This window comes from Limulus polyphemus, unplaced genomic scaffold (genome assembly GCF_000517525.1).
Source record: "Limulus polyphemus unplaced genomic scaffold, Limulus_polyphemus-2.1.2 Scaffold537, whole genome shotgun sequence".
Lineage (NCBI taxonomy): Eukaryota > Metazoa > Arthropoda > Merostomata > Xiphosura > Limulidae > Limulus > Limulus polyphemus.
This window is the reverse complement of record NW_013666147.1, coordinates 115,403-137,911: the sequence shown is the minus strand read 5'-3', so window position 1 is coordinate 137,911 and position 22,509 is coordinate 115,403. Positions and strand designations below refer to the sequence as shown.

At 36.5% G+C, this 22,509-nt stretch overlaps 1 protein-coding gene across 4 annotated transcripts in view; it reads left to right on the top strand.

Moving 5' to 3' along the window:
* LOC106458951 (sodium/myo-inositol cotransporter-like) overlaps nt 1–22,509 on the top strand; it is a 68,774-nt gene that overhangs the window by 34,636 nt on the left and 11,629 nt on the right. For all 4 annotated transcript variants that reach the window (XM_022385328.1, XM_022385327.1, XM_022385330.1 and 1 more), the window contains exons 8-11: nt 5,203–5,283; nt 11,524–11,729; nt 18,545–18,680; nt 19,958–20,065. In XM_022385328.1, coding sequence (XP_022241036.1) covers nt 5,203–5,283; nt 11,524–11,729; nt 18,545–18,680; nt 19,958–20,065 — 531 coding nt within the window. The remainder of the gene's footprint in view (nt 1–5,202; nt 5,284–11,523; nt 11,730–18,544; nt 18,681–19,957; nt 20,066–22,509) is intronic.

The window sequence follows — 22,509 nt, the reverse complement described above, 5'->3', positions numbered from 1 at the left end:
TTTTAACATTCTGACTTATGCGGTAAGATTGAACACTATAAATTAAACACTATGTTCTTTTTGTGAATATAATTTGTTTTAATGGAAAAGATTACTGCAAAGCTTTTTTTGAATAACTCACCGAGAAACTTCTTTGTGTAAAATTTCAGTGCATTTTTAATTTTTACATTAACATTGTGAGCTAGTCATATTTCAACCATTATAGAATTTTTTTATATATATATGTATTTATTGGTTTTTTTTCTTTTGCTAGTTGTATATAAAAGTTTAATGGTTTGTGTAAAATTAAATTTCCAAAACATACTTACCCGTTGCTGACACTACACTAGCTATTTCTCAATCTCCCTCTGTCCATCTAAGCATTTAGAATGCTTACTCCAGTGTTTTATACACCACTCGATTTCCTTAGGCAAATTCTAATTTGCAAATTTCTCCACCAACTCCAATGCACTCTCTGTCTAGGTACTATATATAAGCACCTCATTCAGATAAAGTAATCACTTTTTCTCAACAAAGAATTGGGTATGGGTTTCTGTCACCAGGAGTGTTGTGCGTTTTTACGTTGATTTTTTTATGTGGTTGTCGTTTCAATGGTTATCTTTTCTCTTATATTTATATACATTACTTTAAAAAAAAATTTACCGATGGTATGAATTCCCAAGTGAATGTTTTTACTACAGAAGTCAATGGGGCCTCTTCTCGTCCACCTCTGCTCTCTAGTGTTTGTCAACAGCCAGTGGAGGGGTCACTCTCGGTTGAGGCTGTCCATGATATGATTCGTTGGGAGATGGAGACATATGTGTGGACCAAGGGTGTTTCTCTGGGGGGTTCTGAGGCAGCTTTTGCAAATGACCCTGCAAATGACCCTGGCGAGAATTTAGACTCACTTTTTCCGGCTACTTCTTTTACCAGGTTGGCCTCAACAGAGGATCATTTTGATCAGCCACCTCCAGCCCCTTTTCTTCAGTTAGTTACTCGGGTTTGTTACTCCTTCCTTGTTAGCATAAAGAATGGCAAGTGATTACTTAGTTCTTCTTCCTCCTCCTCCTGATATTGCTGTTCATGTTGAGAGATTTGCTGCTCAGTTATGCAACAAGATAGCTATGCCTTGTTCCCCACATTTATTGGATCAGCATGCTTTAGCTTACCACCACCAAGAGGAGGCCTATTTAGATTCTCAACGAATGGACCCTCTTTTGGACCTGTGGGAGTCTCGTTTGGAACCTGTGATCACCTTAAATAGATCACAGTTTTCTCAGATTCGTCTTACTCTCACAACTGCCCTGAGGTATTTATCTTCTCTCCAACTTTTGTTTGAAGCATATTAATGTTCTCCTCAGCACTTTGAGGGCGAGTTGAGGAATTTGCTGATGTCTACCTCAGTCCAATTGTCCTCCTCCCTTCTTTCTTTGGTTTCCTGGCTAGTTTGTTGTAGGGAGTTATTTGGTAGAGACACTTTGTTAGAAAGGTTTTGTTTACTGTCTTCTACCCACAGGGAGTTATGTGAAGCTTCTTTTCTCCATCCCATGTTATTTGCTGGAGTTCCAGAGGCATTGATACAGCCCAGTTACATTCTTCTTTATCATCATTGGCTTCTTGCCTTTCTGGCTCTGCTTTGGGTGTATCAGCCCATAGTGTTTCTCAAACCCCTCCTTCGGTTCCCATAATCGGGTCCATCCATATTCTCACAGGTCTTCGATTTGGGTGGACTGATGACAACAGCGCCAGTGGCTGTCTTGGGGGTGGGGGAGCAGTGGGAGCACATTTGCATCACTTCCTGGACATCTGGAGTTCGTTCCTCAGAGACCTGTGGGTACCCCATGTTCTGGCTTACAGGTTGGTCATTCACTTCACATCACATCCACCGTTGTCTGCTCACCCCATTGCTTTTTCCCCTCCAACAGATCCACAGTGAGTGGAACTTTGTTCCCAGGCCATACGAGAGTTGTTAGTCAAAAAAGGCAATAGAGTGTGTCCTTATGTCTTTTGCAGAGTTGTTTGAGCTTTTTCTCATCACCTGCATTCCTTGGGCCTGTGCACACATTATCATATGGATGACTGGCTTCATCCCGTCATTTAGCAGAACAACACTCTCAGATTCTACTTTCGGAAGCCATGAAAGCAGGCTTTCTTATCGGATTGGAGAAATATTTTGTCACTAACCCAATATCTTGTCCATTAGGTCGTGCTCCTTCTTCTACTGCACGGATGTTCTCTCTCTTTTGGGGATGTGCCTCTCATTCCTTTGGGACGTGCATATATGAGGTCCCTTCAATGGTCACTGCGCAACCAATGGATCGTGCATTCCAATCCAATGGATCATCCTGTCAATTTACTTAGGAACAATGTCATCGATTGTGAATGGTGGTTGGATCGGATCAACACTGCTATTGAGGTTCCCATTCCATCGCCTCATCCCAAGATCCATCTGTTCAAAGACACATCTCTTCAGGGATGGGGAGCTTATCTTCATGGACAGGAGTTTCAGGGTCTTTGGACTGCAATGAGTTTACCCTCCATATCAACATTCTTGAACTTCTTGCAGTACATTGGGCGATGGTTCAAGGTCTGTCTCTCTTGGTGAGAATGATTGTCATGATACATACTGACAATTCCACAGTGATATCTCAGATTTCTTGTCAAGGAGGCACACGTTCTCGAGACCTGTGTTTTCGTACCTTGGATCTGCTCTACTGGGCTTATTCCCATCGTATCAGTCTCTTGGCTTGTCATGTTCCAGGAGTGATGAATTTAATTGTGGATCACTTGTCTTGACCCATCCGGATTCTTCCAACGGAATGGATGCTACATCACAAGGTTTTTCAATAGATTTGCTCTCAGTTTGGGTCTCCAACAATCAATGCTTTTGTGACTCATTGGAATTCTTGACTGCAGTTGTTTTGGTCTCCTATACTTCATCATCAAGCGTTGGCTGAGTTCAGTCAGGATTGGACAGGTCTATATCTGTATGCCCCAATTTGGCTATTGCCCTGGGCTATGATGATGGTTTGATCTACTCCCTGTCAGGTTCTCTTAGTTGCACCTTTTTTTGCCAGCTCAACCATGGTTTCAGCTTCTTCAGTATCTGCAGAAATGTCCCCCTCTACCTCTTCCACATTGTCAGTATCTATTGAGACAACCTCGAGCAGACATTCTCCACCCATATGTTCAGAAACTCAATCTTCATGCTTGGAAGTTATGGGATCTTTTTGCTCGACATAAGAGTTTAACTTCTAAAGTTGCTCTGTATTTAACTAAATCTCTCTGTAGGTCATTCATGATCATTTATCAACAGAAATAGAGTATTTATCATCAGTGGTGTATGACAAGGAATTTCAACCCTCTTCATCCCAAAGTCTCTATCATATCCTGCTTTCTCACTTGGGTATTTGAGAAGGGTCTTGCTACGTCTATGGTTGCTTTATATAGAACTTCTTTATCCTCTATTTTTTGGTATTCTAAATATCGGCAAGTTTTTGAATCCCCAGTTCCCTCAGGTCTACTAAAATTCCTTTCATATTCTTTGACTCAAACAACCTTTTAAATTATCAAATTGGGATCTTACAGTTTTTTTACATGCATTGTCTGATTCTCCTTTTGAGCCCTTAGTTTTGTGTTCTTTGTTTCTCCTTTCTCTTAAGTTGTATTTTTTGTTGTTGTTATTCTGTGGACATTGTAGGTGTGAATTGTTTGCAATCCACTTTTGTCCTGCTTTACCCCAATAGGTCTTTTCTTCCTAAGATTCTGGCAACTAGGGAAGGGTACAGATCCTTCTCACTAATCCATGTGCCTGCCCTGACCGCTCTGATCCCAATCGTTTGTTATGTCCGGTCAGGGCCCTCAGGTGTTATGTAGCTCATACTAACTCGTTTCGTGGTACTAGGAACCAATTGTTCTTTCATTGGGATCCTTCTATTTACCTTGACTTATCTCCCATTACCCTCACAAGGTGGCTTCGCAAATTGATTCACATAGCCTATAATGGTTTATCAGTACAGGAGAGGAATCCTTTGTGTGTCACATCTCGACAGATTCACCATATCTTTATGTCATTAGCCACTCGATTGAACTGGCCACTGGAAAACATTGTGCGGACTGGTATGTGGACTACTCCTACTACATTTAAATCTCATTACTTACATGATTTGGCAGTTTCCTCTTCTGAGGATTTTTGACTACCCCTTTGTGACTATTTTGACCATTTCTGTTAGGCTTTAACCAGAGGTGAGAATTTTCCTCAATCATATACAGCATACACAATCCCATTATTCCTATCCTGGAGGATTGTCATTTGGACTTCTTCAAGTGGAGGAGAAAGTTTGTCCACTTAGGTGTTGCTCACTTTCTCACTATGGCTACAGGTTGGGGTCAAATCAAAAGTGTGTGTACATATATACAAGAACAAAAGGTTGAACCAGGAACTGTAGTACCTGATACTTGTGCACAAACCTGAAAAACCACCAGGAAGATGCTGCTATGGGAATATGGAGATATGCGTGGGATTTTAGTACCTTAATTCCAACCCCGAGCTGTGTAACCTCAATTATCTGGTTGGGGCTGGCCTATACTGATGTGTACTCATATTCTATTCCACCTTTGATATAGGAACTAAGTTCCTGGTGAAGAGTATACCTGTTCTGGAGGTAACGCAGTTCCCCCACTTTTGTACCCTTTTATTTCTATCTTGGTTCACTCCTGTTCTATACATATGCTTTCTGTGTGGATCTTGCCTGCACCGGCCTCTCCACCTTCTCAATGTTGGATTTTAGCTATATTTTCAGCAGAGGATAAGTATGTTTGGAAGTTAACATTTTCCTAAACTGAAAATGTATTTCCAATAATACTCACCTCTGCTGACACTCTCTGCCCTGCTTCCTCACTACAGGCTAGTTTCTGTCTCGAAAAAGTGATTACATAATCTGAATGAGGTGTTTATATACAGTACCTAGGTAAAGGGTGCATTGGAGTTGGTGGAGAAATTTGCAAATTAGAATTTGCCTAAAGCAATCGAGTGGGGTATAAAAGACTGAAGCAAGCATTCTCAGTGCTTAGATGGGCAAAGAGGGAGATCGAGAAATACCTATAGTGTCAGCGAAGGTAAGTGTTATTGGAAATACATTTTCAATTTAGGAAAATGTTAACTTTCAAAGAATTTTTTACAGGTGTATTTAATTCTAAGAAAATTAAATCATTTACTTTCAGGAGGTCTAGCAGCTGTGATATATACAGATACCCTGCAGTTTTTTATTATGCTTATTGGTGCTGGTATAGTTGCTGCGAGAGGTAATTTATTGTTTAAAGTTGGTATGATTATGTGATGAAAGATTGACTAATTTGTACACGTGTATCTATAGAAAGTGATTTATTTTAGTATTTTTAGAACATATCTTTTATCTTGCAAAAATACATCTTGAGTATTAAATGCTTTCTCATGGAAAACCTTTTTCGTTTCTCTCGTTTATACCTGGTTATAAACAAAATAAATGTGAAATTCCTGAAAATTACTTAGAAAAAGTTACCACTACTAGAACTGGAACAGTTAATTAGGATATTACACACACAAGAAAAGCAGTGAATTTTTGAAGTAATATGCTTAGTTTCAAACATAATAAAATGAAACAAGTGCTAATTATATCCAGAAGGGACAGAAAAAACTGGCATACATATTTAGAAAACGCATTGAGTGTTGTTTTGTTCATTTATACCAAATTGGCTGTAATGTGTATAAGCACAAATGGTGTGGAATTTTTAAAAAACCTTCTGGTCTAAAGTATAAAATGCTAGAAAAATCTACTTGCTCCTCATTATCTTACAAAACACACAAAAAAAGAAAGGTACAACTTTTAGGATTTTGCTTTTATTTACATCAAACAGTGACAAAAATATTTTGGAATATGCATACTGAAAAAAGTGATATAAAATGCACTGATAACCTAGTTGTTTGCTTATAATTACTGTAAATTTAAATCTGTTATGCTTATTTATCATAAGATTTACAATAAATGTGTTATTTTGCAGACACAGCACAAAGATACTGTTCAAAGGAAGTTTTTTTTGTAAGTTATAAAATAATAATATTATTTACTTTAAATTTTATAAAATCTTTTTTTTTTTACCAAATGCTTTATATCCATAGGCTATTTTAGTCAAAATGCTGCTGTTCCATAAATACAATGCTATTGGCAGTTGTTTTTGTTATTAGAATTTTATAGTACAGCATGTAGAATACCCCATGGATCAACTGATAAAAAAAAGTCACATTTTACATCAGTGTTAATTTTGTCAATGAGAAGGTTGACAAAAATCACTAGACATTTTTTTTTAACTATTTTTCTGGAGTTGATTATGTAGAAAAAATTGTCCTCCACTGGCTGAGCCATGAGTCTTCAGGATTATAAAAATTCAGGTTTCAATGTCTGTAATATGCAGAGCACAGATAACCCATTATGTAGCTTTGTGCATAAACATCAACCAAACTAAACAGAGGTTAGTAAAGCTTGTTGTGAATCTGATGTCTAACACAGTTTTAATGAAAAATAATATTGTTTTAAATGACAAAACAATGTTTTTTCTTTCATTTAAAAGAATATTTTTATCAGTAAACTAATAATCACATTGCTAAAATTTATTGTATGTCCATTTAAATGTTTATGAACATGAAGCTGAATGTGTATGGCTTATGCTTGTATGAAACAAGAATATTTGCTGTATAGAATTCAGATTCCCATCTTAATTGTTCATTATCCACAATTTTGTTCTTGGTAAATTCTTCCAATATTTTTTAGTGATCCCTATTCTGGCTAGACCATTTGCATTATATATGTTTACATATACATTGTTTTTTCTGGTATGATCACTCACCTCCATAAACAGATGTCTGTTTTCCACTTGAAGTCATGCTGTTTGTCTGAGAGACTTGCATGCCACCAGCCTTGTGAAAACTCCCACCTAAAATTCACATGCAAAATATGGTGAACTTGCACTACTGCATGATGATATATCATGTAGCTAAATCCTTCACCATTAAGAGTGTGACATACCTCTTTGTACAAATCTTCCCTTTACATTTGCATGTGAAAATCCTCATTCTTTTTCTTGGCACAGTATCGGTATGAATTCACAATAAATTGTGAATTCTTCTTCATCAGAAGTGAGTCAAAATAACATTTACAATGACCAATTTACCAACAATTTTGGAATTTCCTTGTCTATTGATCACATAACAGCCATCGACCAATGTGTGGTTGGGTCCATGATGCTCCTACCACACATTTCCCTTCACCTGATTTTGAAAATGATGTTGAGGAGGAGGAAATGGAGTGACATTTTCTGTCTGCAAGCTTTGCTTTGAATACCTCCATGTCATCTGGAGAACTTGTTCAGTCCTCTTCAGGTTTTCATGAATTCGTTACTCAGGTATGCACCTTTTTTTTTCTCTCCTCGTAAGTTATGATGCTTCCCATTTTCTATTACACAGCCCTTTCCTTCACAATTTGTTTTTCTACCCTCTTATGATATTTCTATCTATGTAACTCCTTTTTTATGATCTGGGACTCTTTGTCGGCCATGTTCTTGTTTTGTGCCCGTTTTTCCAAACTTCATGCATTCCTCATTACCCTATTTTGTTACCTTTCCTCTCTTCACCTCATTACAGAGGTGCTCCACCATTTCCCTGATGAATTTACAGGGGACACTCGGCCCAAATGTTTTCCCTAATATCACTCTACAGATCTATCCTACCTTCATGGTTTGGATGGGGCAGTTTACTAGACCTGTTAGAGAAGCAAGCCATAGAGTAAGTTCACACCTCTTTTCCAGGTTATTACTCTTGCCCCTTCTTTGTCTCCAGAAAGACTGACCTATCCTCTATCTGTCATTTTGTGGTTATCTTTCACTTTTGGATTGAGAGTTACTTCTCTCTCCACTGGTCTTTCCAACAAGGCTTATAGATGGCCAGAGTACATGTGTCGGATACCTTTCTCCATGTTCTCATGGGTCCTGTCTCATGACATTACTTCAGGTTTCTCCACAGAGACCAAGTCTTTTAAATCCATGCTCTTCCATTTGTAATAGCATTAGTTCCATTTATTTTAAGTTGCATTATGAGAGATTTTGGTCATCATTTACACTGTTTGGGACTCTTGATTCACTTCTACTTGGATGACTGGTTTCTCCTCTCCCATTTTCAGAAGAATCCTTGGGTCAAACTTCCCTTCTTCTTCACAGAGCCACTCTTTTGGGATGGCTCTTCAAGAATTCCAAATCCTTCCTAACCCTGACACAATATCTTATTCACCTCAAGATACTTTTCAACTTTTATCTCAGTCATGCTCAACCTTCTCCTCTCTGTTTACAAGACCTCAAGAGTCTAGGCACCAAATTCTGCATCTCTCCTTTCCCTTCTGTGGGGGAAGTTCCATCTCTTTTGGGGACTATGGCTTCTCTGGAACATCACACTCCACTTGGCCTTGCACATATGCATACTCTCCAGGGATCACTGTCCTCACGGGTCCTCCTTCCTATCCATCTTCTGGAGGATCTTGCCTCTCTCATATTAGGTACTGGACCTCTCCACATCAACATCCTGGAACTGGTTGCAGTCCAGTGAGGATGCTCCCAATTTCTTCTCCTCCTGGTGGATCATTTATCATTATTCATGGTCCACTCGGATGATTCCAGGGTAGCATCTCACAAAACCATAGAAGGAAACCCATTCCAGAACCCTCTACTTTCAGACATTAGACCTTCTCTATTGGGCCCATTCCAACCAGGTGAGCTTAATTGCCTTCCAAGTTCTGAGTGCTCTGAACATCACAGCAGACTATCTTTCTTGATGGAACTGCATCCTACCCATGGAATGGTCCTTTAACCTTCAGAATTTCCATTGAGTTTGTTCTCAATATATTATTCCTCAAATAGATGCATTTGTCTCACTTCTCAATACCAAACTACCTCTATTTTGGTCTCCTCTTCCTCTCCCATCAACCCTGGCAGTAGATGCTCTCAGTCAGGACTGATCTTATCTCTTCCTTTATGCTTATCTTTCTCTCCACCTTCGTACACTTGTTCTCACTCTGATTTAGGAAACCCATTACTCAGTAATGTTGGTCTCCTTCTACTGGCCTGCCCAGCCTTGGTTTCCTCTTCTACATTTACTCTCATCCAAGGCATTCTTCCACTTCCTGCTGTTTCATCCCTTCTTCTACAACCTCACATGTCTCTTTTTCCATCACATCATCCCTTCTTCTTCCTGTGTGGGATTTGTCTGGTCCATTGCCCATTGAGCTAGACTTTCCAAATGTGTAGCTTTCTTTCTCTTCCACTCCTGCTATTCTTCCACTTCTTCTGTGTACCAACAGTAATGGTGAACTTATTGCCATTGATCTCTCCTTCTTTATCATTTCCTCCACATCCTGACCAACCTACCTTACCTCACCTCCTCCTTTACTTGGCTGTTTGACTGTAGCTTGTCTGTTTCTACTATTGCATTACATTCTGCTTTTCCCAATTCCACAATGTTTTTTTTCTCCCCTATCCTTACCACTATTTTTCCATTCCTCCCTCATGTGGGACCGGCATGGCCAGGTGATTAGGGCAAACTGAGGGTCGTGGGTTCAAATCCCCATCCCATCAAACATGCTCATCCTTTCAACCATGGGGGCATTATAATGTAATGGTTAATCCCACTATTTATTGTTAAAAGAGTAGCTCAAGAATTGGCAGTGGGTGATGATAACTAACTGCCTTCCCTCTAGTCTTACACTGTTAAATTAGGGAGGACTAGTACAGATAGCCCTCGTGTAGCTTTGCACGAAATTCTAAACAAACAAACAAACTTTCCTCTTGCATAGACCCTCTATTACCACTCCATTACCTCACTGTGACTTAAATGTCATTCTTCATTTCCTCACTCTTGACTCTTTTGAACCCTAGCTACTTGCTCTCTCTGTTACCTCTCTCTCAAAACTTATTTCCTTCTCCTTCATGTATGTGGTCATCATTGTTCTGACATATATGCTATTGACTCCCCCAGACACTTTTTCCACCGCTTGTACATTCTTCTCTACCCCAACTGCTTGTTCTTTATAGATGATCTGACCCAGAACAAACTCCTGTGTCAGGTCTGGGCAGTTTGTTATCTCTCCATTTACAAGGGTTCCTGACATCATCCTTTATTTCCTTGGGACCCCTCTTATACTGGAAGCCTTTCTCCCTTCACTCTTACCAGATGGATCTGCAATTTCTCTGGATTATTTATTCTTCCTTGGGGTGGATAGTCGAGGACTATTTCAAGTATTCTTTCACCAGACTCATCATCTTACATATTCACTCACATCTTATCATCATTTCATAATTAACTGATTGAAGAGATTCTCCAGGCTATCATTTTGGACTACTCCACAAACATTCCTCCAACCATCTTCACCATCTGGATACAGACTTCCACCAATTGCCATACTTCAATTGACCCTGTACATCTAACAGATGCGTGAATTATTTACTTATTCCTTCCTCACCTGTATTCTACTTTTGGATCTAGACAGCTAGTGCTACCTCCCAGGGTATGCTTACGTGAAATCTGCATTGAGTCGGGATAATGGAAAGTGCTCATACCATCTGCTCTGGATCAATTAGTGCCCGATGGGAAATGGTATATTCTGCAAGACCACTGGAGTTTCATTCATGCTAATTCTACATAACATTTATTTCTGATCCAGACTGTACACATTTCATGTACTATCGTGTTAAAAACCAGCACCAGAGTTGTGCATGTTCTTGGCTATTGTTTGTGTGCTTTTAAATATAAGGTTTTTGGTCATCCATTGCACTTTCTCCAGTAAAAAATCTTTCTAGACAGAGAGACCAATGGGATCCAGGCACATTCTCCAGGTCTCACCTAAATGAATTCCCCTCACCCCCCTCAAGTGGAGCACAAAAAACCCTTGCCACTTCAATGGTGGTCCATGGAGAATCCTCATTAATTGACTAGAACAAGGTGCCCCTCTACTGTAAGAAATGGAGCAAGGATGTTTCTGGAGTATTGTGTGGATCATCCCACTTAACATTGGTACATCACAATTTCCAGGTGAAATTTGGACACATGTTGTTGTACCATACATCATGTGTATTTGCGGGTAGAAATTTGCAATTACTAATTTTGTCAACGTCTTATATACAGATGAACTTTAACATTAGCATTTTTCAAATGTGATTGGTTGTTATATATATATATATATATATATGTGTGTATATGTATATATATTTATAACAAGTGATAAGGTATCTAACTATCTATATAATAGAAAAATGCAAAGGTGATAAAATAAAAAAAATTTACTTTTTGACATTTAACATGATTTAAGTCCCAAAGCCTCTATATAAACATGTGCCTTATGAATATGTTCTGATTACATATATTAAGTTTAAGTGGATCAATTTTGTTTTGTATGTGTATATAGCTCAGTTATGATAATACATTTTTGTCAGAAGTATAATGTAATATATTTGTAATATACTTAACAGCATTTGTTGAAGTAGGTGGCTATCAAGCACTCCAGTTCAAATACATGCAAGCTGTGCCTTCTATCATGAAAGAAAATGTAACATGTGGATTGCCTAAAGAAAATTCGTTACAAATGCTACGTGCAATTAATGATCCAGAGTTACCTTGGCTTGGGTTTGTTCTTGGCCAGACTCCTGCTTCAGTTTGGTATTGGTGTGCTGATCAGGTATGTATGATTGTTTTTTAAGGACAAAAACTGCGAAGCAAAAAAAAAGAAGCAAGAAACTCAACTTTTATAGTGACTGCTATAATCTCGATATAAATATGATCTTCAAAACCACAATTTAAATAAGCTCAATGGATGGTGATTTTCAGAACCAAAGAATGAAAATAACTCACAATTCAATGATTCTTGGCTTTCAGAATTTATCTTTTTTTGATGTAAAGTTCTGTAACTATGGAATGTGTTTGTTCAAAGATTGAGAAAAATTTTCATACTTACTTTAAAATTTGAAATCAATAACCTATGATCATGTCTTGCATAGAAACAAATATCAAGATCTGTGTTATACTAAAGCTCAGAATCCAATATGAAATTATGATTTAGTGGAATATAAAGTATAAACAAAAATAAATATAACAGAAAATCTCCTACTAACTTTTGCTAATAAAAGTGCAATGGAATATATATTGTATATATTGCAAAGAAGAAAAATTGCTAAAACATTATTATACTGTGTTGAAAAAAAATATACTTGTGTTCACATTGTCTTTTTGGTTTAGGAAAGGATATCAGGACATTCACATAGTTTCAGATTATTGTGTGTGTGTGTCCATATATAATTTTTTTCTTTGTGATTTAATGAAACTTGTTTTTTATTCCATTGGTAACATAAGTAATTATACTTTTTAAGATATAATTGAACAATTAACAGTTAAATTTCAAAATTTGTAATCGAAAACAGTACTACCTCCTGTCACCCAAGGCTTGCAAAAAAAACTAAGCCACAGCTCACCAGTCTTTATACCCCATCAGTTTTGCATAATTTCAGAACATGTGCTGATCATGTGATTACCCTCCACCAATCGTACTGGGCCATCTATACTGATGCAGTTAACTCCCTCTACTATTCTAGAACAATCCTCACTTTCTTGATCAGCATTCTAACGTGAAGTCATGTGTTTTAACTCTTTCTCCATGTGACTACAAAATTTTGATTGTGTTTGATCACAAATTTATATCAGTTTCAACTTCAAGTTTCGGCTTCTTTTGTTTGATTCTATTGTTTCTACATATTTGTTTTTGAAATATTTCTGTTTTCCAAATGCTAATCTCTACATATGAATTTGAGATTTAATATATGGATGATGAAATTCCCAGACAGTTGACAATGGTTCTCACACGAGTCCCCAGGTCTCAGGGTCAATGATGTCTGCTGGGGAAGTAAAGGTTTTAATTTGTGGGAAGTTCCTGTCGTATGTTCAGCTAATGATTTCTTCCTTTCATGTTATGATTTTTTTGTGAGAAAGGATATAATTACTGAGTGTAAATTTATTTCCATAGCACCTTCCACCTACTGCCTGAATTAGGTATTGTTCTTTTCTCGGGAGACCTGTGGTAAGTTTTTCAACATATATTCCTCACTTCCAGTAGGTATACCCATGTTTAGCAAGTTTATTTGAGCTTGTGTGGATTGATCTAATTTCCTCACTGATAATTTAGGTCTTTCATGTTTTCTCTGTATAGTATATGGTAAGTTAGATTTTTATAATTCTTTTACCATCTAAATTACTTTAGTTTAAATTTGCATTTAGAGTTTGATTATTACTTTGTTTATGTTTAATTTTCGGTACATGTACAGGTTTTGCATGATAGTTACTGTTTGGGTAATTGTAACTTTAGCTAATTTTTTAGTTTTAGTTATTTATACTTCCTTTCATTGTTTATGTTAGTTTCTAAGCTCCTTTTTACTATTATTCACATCTCATTGGGGATTAGATTTGTGTCAAATTTTGTTATTCTTAACTGGGTGCCTTTTTCATTCTTATTCTTCAGGGTAGGTTTTACTTTTGTATCCTTTGTCTTATCAGTTCTTTGAGTCATCTTATAAGTTTGTTATTTACATGTATTATATCTTCTAAGTTCCTTTAGTGGTTATGTACTTTAGACATTGCTTATTGTCAAATTTTATAGTTTTGAAAGTTCATTATTTTTATATACTTTGTAGACTTCCATTGTCTAGGTTTTATTAGTAATAAGTACTTTCTCTAAGTATCTTGGCTACACTTCACAACAGTTCCATGGGTAGTATAGGTTCTGTCTGAAGTTTTCTGTCTTCAGATCTGCTCCCCACCCCTATCTACTTCCCTTATCTCCTTCTCTCCTCCTTCGGTCGTACCTCTTCCAGTCATCTTGCCTAGTCTGTTCAAGAGCTACTACACAAAGGAGCTGTTGAACAGGTGGTACCCACTCAACTGGGGTTTTACTCCCATCTAATTGTTGTCTTTTGAAAGATGGGAGATTGGAGAACTGTCATAAGACCTGTCCTAGCTGAACTCTTATTTGGAGCCATCTTGCTTCACTGTGGAGTCATACCTCTCACTTGGATTTTTTTTCCCCAGGTCTCCAGATGACCAAATTGTTGTGACAGATACCTATCTGCATATTCCAACTACTCCAGTGTCACATCATTTTCTTTGGTTCATCCACAATGGTCGTGTCTTCCACTTCCAGGTGGCACTTCTGTTTGGTCCTTCTTCGGCTCTGTTTGTTTTGTTGAGATGTATGCTCTTTTGTCCATCATTTTCACTCATGGAGTCTTCTGACTCTCCTTTTCAGGGATGACTGGTTCCTGCTCGCCTCTTCACAATCAGTCAATCTAGCCTGCTTATTTCTTCAGGAAGCTAATCCTGTGGGATTTTCTAATCCAGTTGGAGAAGTCTATGTCCTAAGTCTTAACCAATGTCACCAAACTTGTTCTTCATGCATGGCTTTTGTCCATTCCTTTGCATCATGTAATATCCTTCCTTTCCCATTCCATTTGACCTTCCTCCTTGTCTGTGTACCAGAGACGGTATTCTACCTTCAGACCTTGGTCCATTAGCTGTGGCTTCCACCCCTCTCGTCCTTTGGTATCTCATATTTTCCAGTTCTTTGCCTGGTTGTTTGATCAGGGTTTGTCCGTGCCAGCTGTTTCTAGTTATAGGGCTGCCCTGTCGAGCTCCTTCTGATTTTCCCATTTCCTGGAAGCTTTCTCCTCCCCTGTTAATTCCTTTTCTGTTTCTTTCATCTTTTCTGTCCTCCTCCTCCCTTTGTTTTGCCATATTGGATCTCAATTTTGTCCTTCGTGTCTTGTCCAGTTCTCCATATGAACTCATTGCTACTTGTTCCTTTTATCATCTTTCCCTTAAGTCCTCTTCCTCCTCCTTGCTTGTGATTAATTTCGTTCTGTTATTTCTACCATTGATGTTTCCCTCATCCGTTACCATTCCTCTTGTGTTATCCTCTATCCTGATTGGGTCTTTCTTCCCTAGACATTGCTACCTGGGCAGGTGGTTTGGCATTCTATACTAGTTCCTTACCTTCCATTTCTCACCTGTACTCCCTTTCGGTTCTGGATAGACTTCTTTATCTGGTTCTTTCCTTGAGATGTTATGTGACATATACTGCCTCCTTTCATGTTATTGTTCCCTTTTATTCATTCCAAGGATTCCCTCTGTGTCTTGGGATCTCTCCTCTGTTGCACTCACTGGTTGAGTTTATCAACTCGTATGACTAGCACATTCTGACTTGTCCATGAAAGGTCACTGTCTGCACAGTGTTTCTTCATACCCAATTTGTTGTCTAACTATTATGTCTTTAGCTGCTTTCCTTTCCTGGCCTTTGGAGGGCATCATTCAGATTGGGATGTTTACAACTCCCAATACTTTGTCACACATTATCTGCATGGCCTGGCTGTATCTTCCTCTGGCAGGTATCATCTTCCTCTCATGGCGATTCTACAAACATCTGTTTGCCTTTAACTGGAGTAAGTCAACATATTACTTTCCTATTAATTTTTGTTGTTACATATCGTATTTATGGATCCCGTCTGGTGTTGCCTGGTCAGATATGTTTTATATTATATTTGTACTAGATATGAATAATTCTATAATGCTCACTGTTGAGATGGGGTGTTTTTGTAAGAATACTTGGAGCTTGTCCGGTGGTATGTATGTAATATATTATTTTAATAAAATTTAATAGTTTCATTTATAAAGGACCATCACTCATGGACCTCATGAGTAAAGAAGATTGGAATTTCTGCCCATCCCTACTGACTCGTTAGTCCTGCATTTGGGGTCTGTCTGCTTTTCAATATAGGGAATTGCAGACACCCATTGCACTGTCTTCAGTGTGTTGTTCCTACAGACTCCCCAGTATGTATTCCCCCCCTCTTCTCTTCTAGTGGAGCAAAGTCCACTGGAGTGGTGGAATATAGGGTTTTTCTCCGGAGTGGGTTTTGGAGAAACGGAACTTTCTAGCCCGTGTGAACCCACTCTGTGAGAAGAGGACTATAGTTTTTATAATCATTACTGTACCGAACAATGAATTATACAATAACATTCAGTATCCAAGGTGCTTCCCCCGGATGTTTTAGCCTAGGCAGAACACATTTGTTGATTCATATATTTCTTATGCAAGGCATTTCCACTGGATGTGTTCTGCCCAGATGGACTGCACTTGGCCTTATCCTACATATCCAAGATGCTCCCCCCTTGGTGTTGACCAGGTGGTCCACATTTGTTGATATCTGTATCTTATGTAAGGCACTTTCCCTGGATATTTTTGGTTGGATGGACCACACTTGGCTTAATCTGATGCATCCCAAGGCACTTCCCCTGGATGTTTTTTGCCTGGACGGACCATACTTGGCCTGTTCAAATAGATTTTCACAGTCCTTAAGCCTTAGCCACATATTGTTATTTTGTTGTTTTTTTCTGTAGCTTATTTACTGGCACTATACAAGACTCATTATCACTATGTTTAGTACTATGTCTTGTTTCTTACAATGACTCATTATGACATGGATGTGGACAGAGGGTCAGTTCTGATGACTTTCATGATCACAATCATAACTAATTTATATCTTTCATAATCCTACATATCGAAGGCACTTCCTCTGGATAATGGTTGGAGATGGCTTGAATGGGTAATGAAGAAAAACTTTAATATAAGTTTAACATAACAGTAAATGTACAACGTTTTAACAAGGTTTTGTCATCATCAGGTCATTCCTCTGGATGTTTTTGCCTGGTCGGACCACACTTGTTGATCGCTATATCTTATACAAGGTGTTTCCACTGGATGTTTGGCATGGATGGACCACAATTGGCATACTCTAATGTAACCCAAGGCACTTCCCTTAGCACATACATATAAAGGAAAATGGTTACATACACATGAGCCTTTCCATGTTTGTTCACTCCATACCAACTCATGTCATAGTTATCCATCACTTCCTACACTGATTCTGTGCTGTACATCTCTTTATTGGCTTCAGTCGTGCCTGTCTATTCAGTTCTGCCCCAAATGTGTTACTGTATTGATTGCTGGGTGAAGAGCATACCTATTCAAGAAGTAGTGCTGCACTCTACTGATGTGCTTTCTTTTCATATTCTAGTGCAGTCTCCTTCTACTTTATTTGAAATTGATGCACCTTCATCAGCCCTCCACCTTGGCAATGTGGGATTCTAGCTTTGAGTGAGTAGAGGTAGTACCATTTTGGAAGTTAACATTTTCTTAATCTCTTTTTTTAAAAAAAAAAATAAAAATTCCGTGAGGTACTTACATCTTCTCACCCTTCGTCCCCACTGTGATGCTGGTGTTTATGGCTTGTGCCTGCCAATTCTCGAAAGTTAGGTTTGTTCTAGAATGGTAGAGGGAGCTAGCTGTGTCAGTATAGATGGCACAGTATGATTGGTGGAGAGTAGTCACATGATCAGAACATGTTCTAAAATGACACAAAACTGATGGGTTATAAAGACAGGTGTGCTTTAGCGAAATTTTTTTAGCAATGCACAGAGGGAATGCCAAGATTGAGATAGCTTTGGGTGAGAAAAGTATCTATTGTAAATATATTTTCAGAGTAAGAAAATGTTAACTTTCATATGCTTTTACATTTTTACTGTGGAATTATAACGAGTAATGGCTACTTAAATACTTTGACTGTTATCAGAATATATATTAAATGAAGACTAAAATAATAAAATATCCAAAACAAGAGCCTTGTGCTTGAAGAAATGTATAGTAGTGATCTTTCATAACTCAAAAGTGTTGATGGATTAAGTAAAATGTGAATAGCGGTTTCTTTCCACACTTCATTGTCAACAAATTTACCAGACCAATCACTCAAAAATAAAGTAATTTTGCTATAATTAGACACCATAAAGATGAAATATTACAAGGAAAGAAATTAATAAATGCACACAATACTGCCTAAGAATGGTCTTACAGACAAAAAAATAAATAAATTTACTTCCTTCAAGCAATGTATAGTACTGATCTTTCATAACTGAGAATATGTTGATGGATTAAATAAAATATGAATTGTAATGGTTTCTTTTCACACTTCATTATCATTTTTAATCATTGATAACAAGTTTACCAGACCATTCACTTGGAAAGAAAGTAATTTTGCTATGATTAGACACCAGACACATGGAATATTACAAGGAAAGAAATTAATAAACACAATACTGCCTAAGAGTGGTCTTATACAATGTCATGAGATGCCAAAAGATAGTAAAGCATAGAATAATTTAAGAATAAAGTGTTATTAACAGTATTAAACACATTCTTTACTGAATATAGCTCAATTACAGTTTGTGTTTTATTATTTATTATAGCTTTAGTTTACTGACAAGTAACTTTTTAACATTGTACTGTTTCTTTCACATTAGTATATAATATTTGTGTGAAAGGTAAAAGTTAATTTTAATTTTGTACATATGTTCAAGGTTCCACCCATTTTTTACATTAGTTATCAATCTCCTTTCTAGATGATGGTTCAGCGATTACTTGCAGCAAAATCATTGTCTCATGCTCAAGGGGCAACTATTTTTGCTGGTTTTATGAAGGTTTTTCCATTATTTTTCATTGTCCTTCCAGGAATGATAAGTAGAGTCCTTTTTACAGGTGAGTTTACAGAATTAAGTGGACTGAGCCAGAGTGTGCAGTGAATCTAGAATATTTACTGGCCTATGAATATTTCTTTCTCACAAACAAGTGATTTTAAGATCTTGAGATAAAGTCCTGATTATTTGTTTATTAATAATATTGATTGTTATGCTAAGATGTATCAGGTTTTCCTTTCTTTTATATTGTATTTTGCTGATGTGTCATAGTGTACAGTGTTATTAAAAATTTTATATCTTAAAAACATTTAAATTGGTGTGTTGATTTTGTACAGCACTATTCAGAGGAAGTTTTATGGATCAAAGTGTCAAGGTCAGGTATAGATCAAAGCACGTTTTATTTTGTGATACATATTAATTAATGCTCAGTGATAGACTTAAGTTCACATTAGATACAAACACAACAATTTTGTCTACTTGCAAATTTTGTCTTAAATGGTATTTCTTGCACCCCTGTCTCATCATTGGAATAAACTCAGTATTTTCAGAACTGAACTAACTGATTAACTGGTTGATAGTAACTAAAACTTGCTACTCAATAATCAGTTGTCATATACTCCAACTAACATAAACTCCACCCTATGGGCAGCTGTTCGGCCAGTATCTTGGCAAGCTGAACAGTGTGTTTCTCTGTCACAAAATTGCTCCTGACTTCTTCTAACTGCATGATACAAAATGTATATTTGGTGAAACATTAGTATACAAAGTCTAAGTTAAAAACATGTCCTACAACATGGCCTAGTGTTGGGTGCCCACTGTGAATCTGAGAGGTCATGGTTTTTGGCGTGTTACTATGAAAATGAGCTATTTGTCTACACTTTGGGGCCATGAGTGTGCTATGATTCAATCACATTATTTGGTCAGGCAAGAGTTGACAATGGGTGTTATAGACTTGGTGCCTTCCCTCTAGTCTATCAGTTCTAAAAGAGAAATGAATATGTGCACATAACTCTTTGTGTAACTTTCTGTAGAAAATATTATTTAAGATTTTTAATCTATTTTTTTTTTTTACATGGACATTAGAAACAAACTTACATGGCCAAAAAAATTAATGTTTATGTTAGAGGAAAGTAGTTTTGACACAACTAAAATAACTGAATTATTTAAACATATTCATATTGGTTATACAGGTACTAGTTAAAACTAGCTCTCAGAGTTACCTAGGATATGTTGAAACTTATAATGTTTTTTTTTAATATCCAAGAAATTGCATTAGTTTTTGCTGCACAATAAATATCCATTTGTCAGGTTCTGTATTTTATTCTTATTTTCATATAGATCAGGTAGCTTGTGTTACAGCAGAAGAGTGCTACAAGTATTGTGAAAATGATGTTGGATGCTCTAATATAGCTTATCCACTCTTGGTTTTGGAACTCATGCCTTCTGGTAAGATCTTCTAACATGATTGCTTTAAATTGACGGATTAAATCTTATAGTGTAATCTTTAATTAATATTATTATATACTTCAGTTTCATTCTGTTATTACTACTAGAATTTGTTTCTCTTGATGCCAGCCAAAAGCAAAAATAGTTAAGAACTTTAAACAGCATAAAAATTAACTGACACTGTAATTGAGGTCTGAAAGATCTGTAGTGCTAAATGAAAATTTTTAACAAAGTCCACTTAGTAGTGCAAAACAAGATTATACTTATTTCTGAGCTTAGAGCTTTTTTGTATAGACTTATTGTAAGTTTACAAACAATCAAGAAGAACATCCAGGAAACTTCTGCAAAAACCAGGCATAACCTTAAAACAAATATTAATGCATTCTCCTTATCTGGTTAAGAAAAAGGAAGTGTTTCACTAAAGATGCAAGGGCAGAGAAATAAATATACAATAAAAAAATGTTATTTATAAAATATAGAATATGCAGTGAATTTTGCATTAGAAAAATGTTTTGTGCATTAAACAACAGATTTGTTAACACACAAGAGATCTAAATTAACTCAACAAAGATGCTAATGCTATAGTGGATCACTATGTAGAAACACGTGTTATACCATCATCTGACTTTCCTTTACAAATAAAACTCTTTGTTATAGCTAATGATTTTTTTTATGACAAATATAATGAAACTTTACTTTTTTGAAATTTAAGCCACAAATTAATCATGACACAGGATGAGCATTGTGACTATAGATCTTTGTCTATTCTCCTCTAGTTAACTTAACTCTTCAAATAAATTTTACATGTGTTTATTTTATTCTCTGTATCTTTTTTCTGTTAATATTCAAAAGGTTTTTCACTGTAATTTTAGGCTGAACACCTACATTTGTGTTTTTAGACATTGATATTGTTGTACGATTTTTTTTTTATGTAAACAACATTATCCATGTGACTTTGTTCTGTACCCTCTGTTGGTCAATAGAAGAAATTCAAAAGTGTAGTCTGTTAGTGCATTCTGAGTCTAGCAATGTAAGTAGTAGGTTGCTCCTTAATAAGCTGTAGAAATGAAGCGATGAGTAAACTAAATATAACCTTATTCTGGAATTTATGCTCATTTTTTCCTCATAAAAAAAAATTTCTAAGCTACTCCAATCAGCACTTCATAGTATTTACATTTTCTTGGTGATTTTTCAAATAAACACTTGTTCCTCTCTTGAAAAGTAACATTTGGTTACAACATCACAAAGAAATTTTTTTTAATTATTTTTTTTAGGCAAGTTATCTCCAAAAGTTTCAATTTCTTTACCACCTTTGCATTTTTGTTCGTAAACCTAATTATAGTTATAAATGGTGGGGCAAAAGCTACTATACAATTGCCACTAAAGAAAAACCCTGAAGATGGTTAAATTCAATATAATTATTGTTTGTTTCAAAATAATAGTTCAAAATTAAATTTTGTTTAAGTGAAACAACTATATATCCACTTTTCCCCCACCCTGTTTATACATATGTTTGTATGTTAACAAGTACAAGGTCTACCTTTGCTGACCCCTATACCAGTATAAGGTACTTAGGATTCTATTAATTCTACACATTCAAGTATGGCTCGTTTGCACATATCGTGACCTTTTACAGTGTTACATTCAAAATTTAATAAAATAACTTTATCATCATTGTTTATGAATAAACATGACATAAAACTGTTGTTTGTAAAACCAAACTTGTACATTATTGAAGCTTTATCTTCTTAATTTTAAAAAGAAATGTTTAAAAAAATTCTCAATCATCCTTTTTCTTTGTCACACGATGCATCTGAGCCACGATTTCACCGCTTCAGAATTTTCTAACATCCAAAACAGGCTGCTGCAGTATCCAACCTATTAGAAACACAAACTGTATATAATTACAAGTAAAAATCTCAAATTGAGAACCTTTCCAATTTGCTGAGATATCAATAAATTTGTCACACCTACCAGAAGAACTTCTCCCCTCTTTCCCTGACTTTCAAGATTATTTGCTAATGAAGCTTACGCAGCTGACGAACATGTTTGTAGCCAATAGAAAGAGCAGATACTTCTTTACATACATACTTGCATGCCTTCATTCAGTTTTGGCACTATAAACTATTAGTGTACAGGGATATTTGGTTTGTGGTAATAAAATGTTTCTACTCTGTATGATAATAATTTAGTTTAATGTTTTTATAACTTACTTAGGTAATCAGTTTAATAATAGTAGTTTTGGGATATTATATTTTAGTGACTGTTATATGTTTTTAGTGTTCTAAAATGCATGTTTGAAAGCTATGTGAATTCTTTTTTTTTTAACACCCAAATTTCTGAAACTCAATAACACTTAGGGAACACTTGGTTTTTTTAAATTCGATGATGAGGAACCCACTTTGAGACTAGTAATGGTTGGAGACGGCTTGAATGGGTAATGA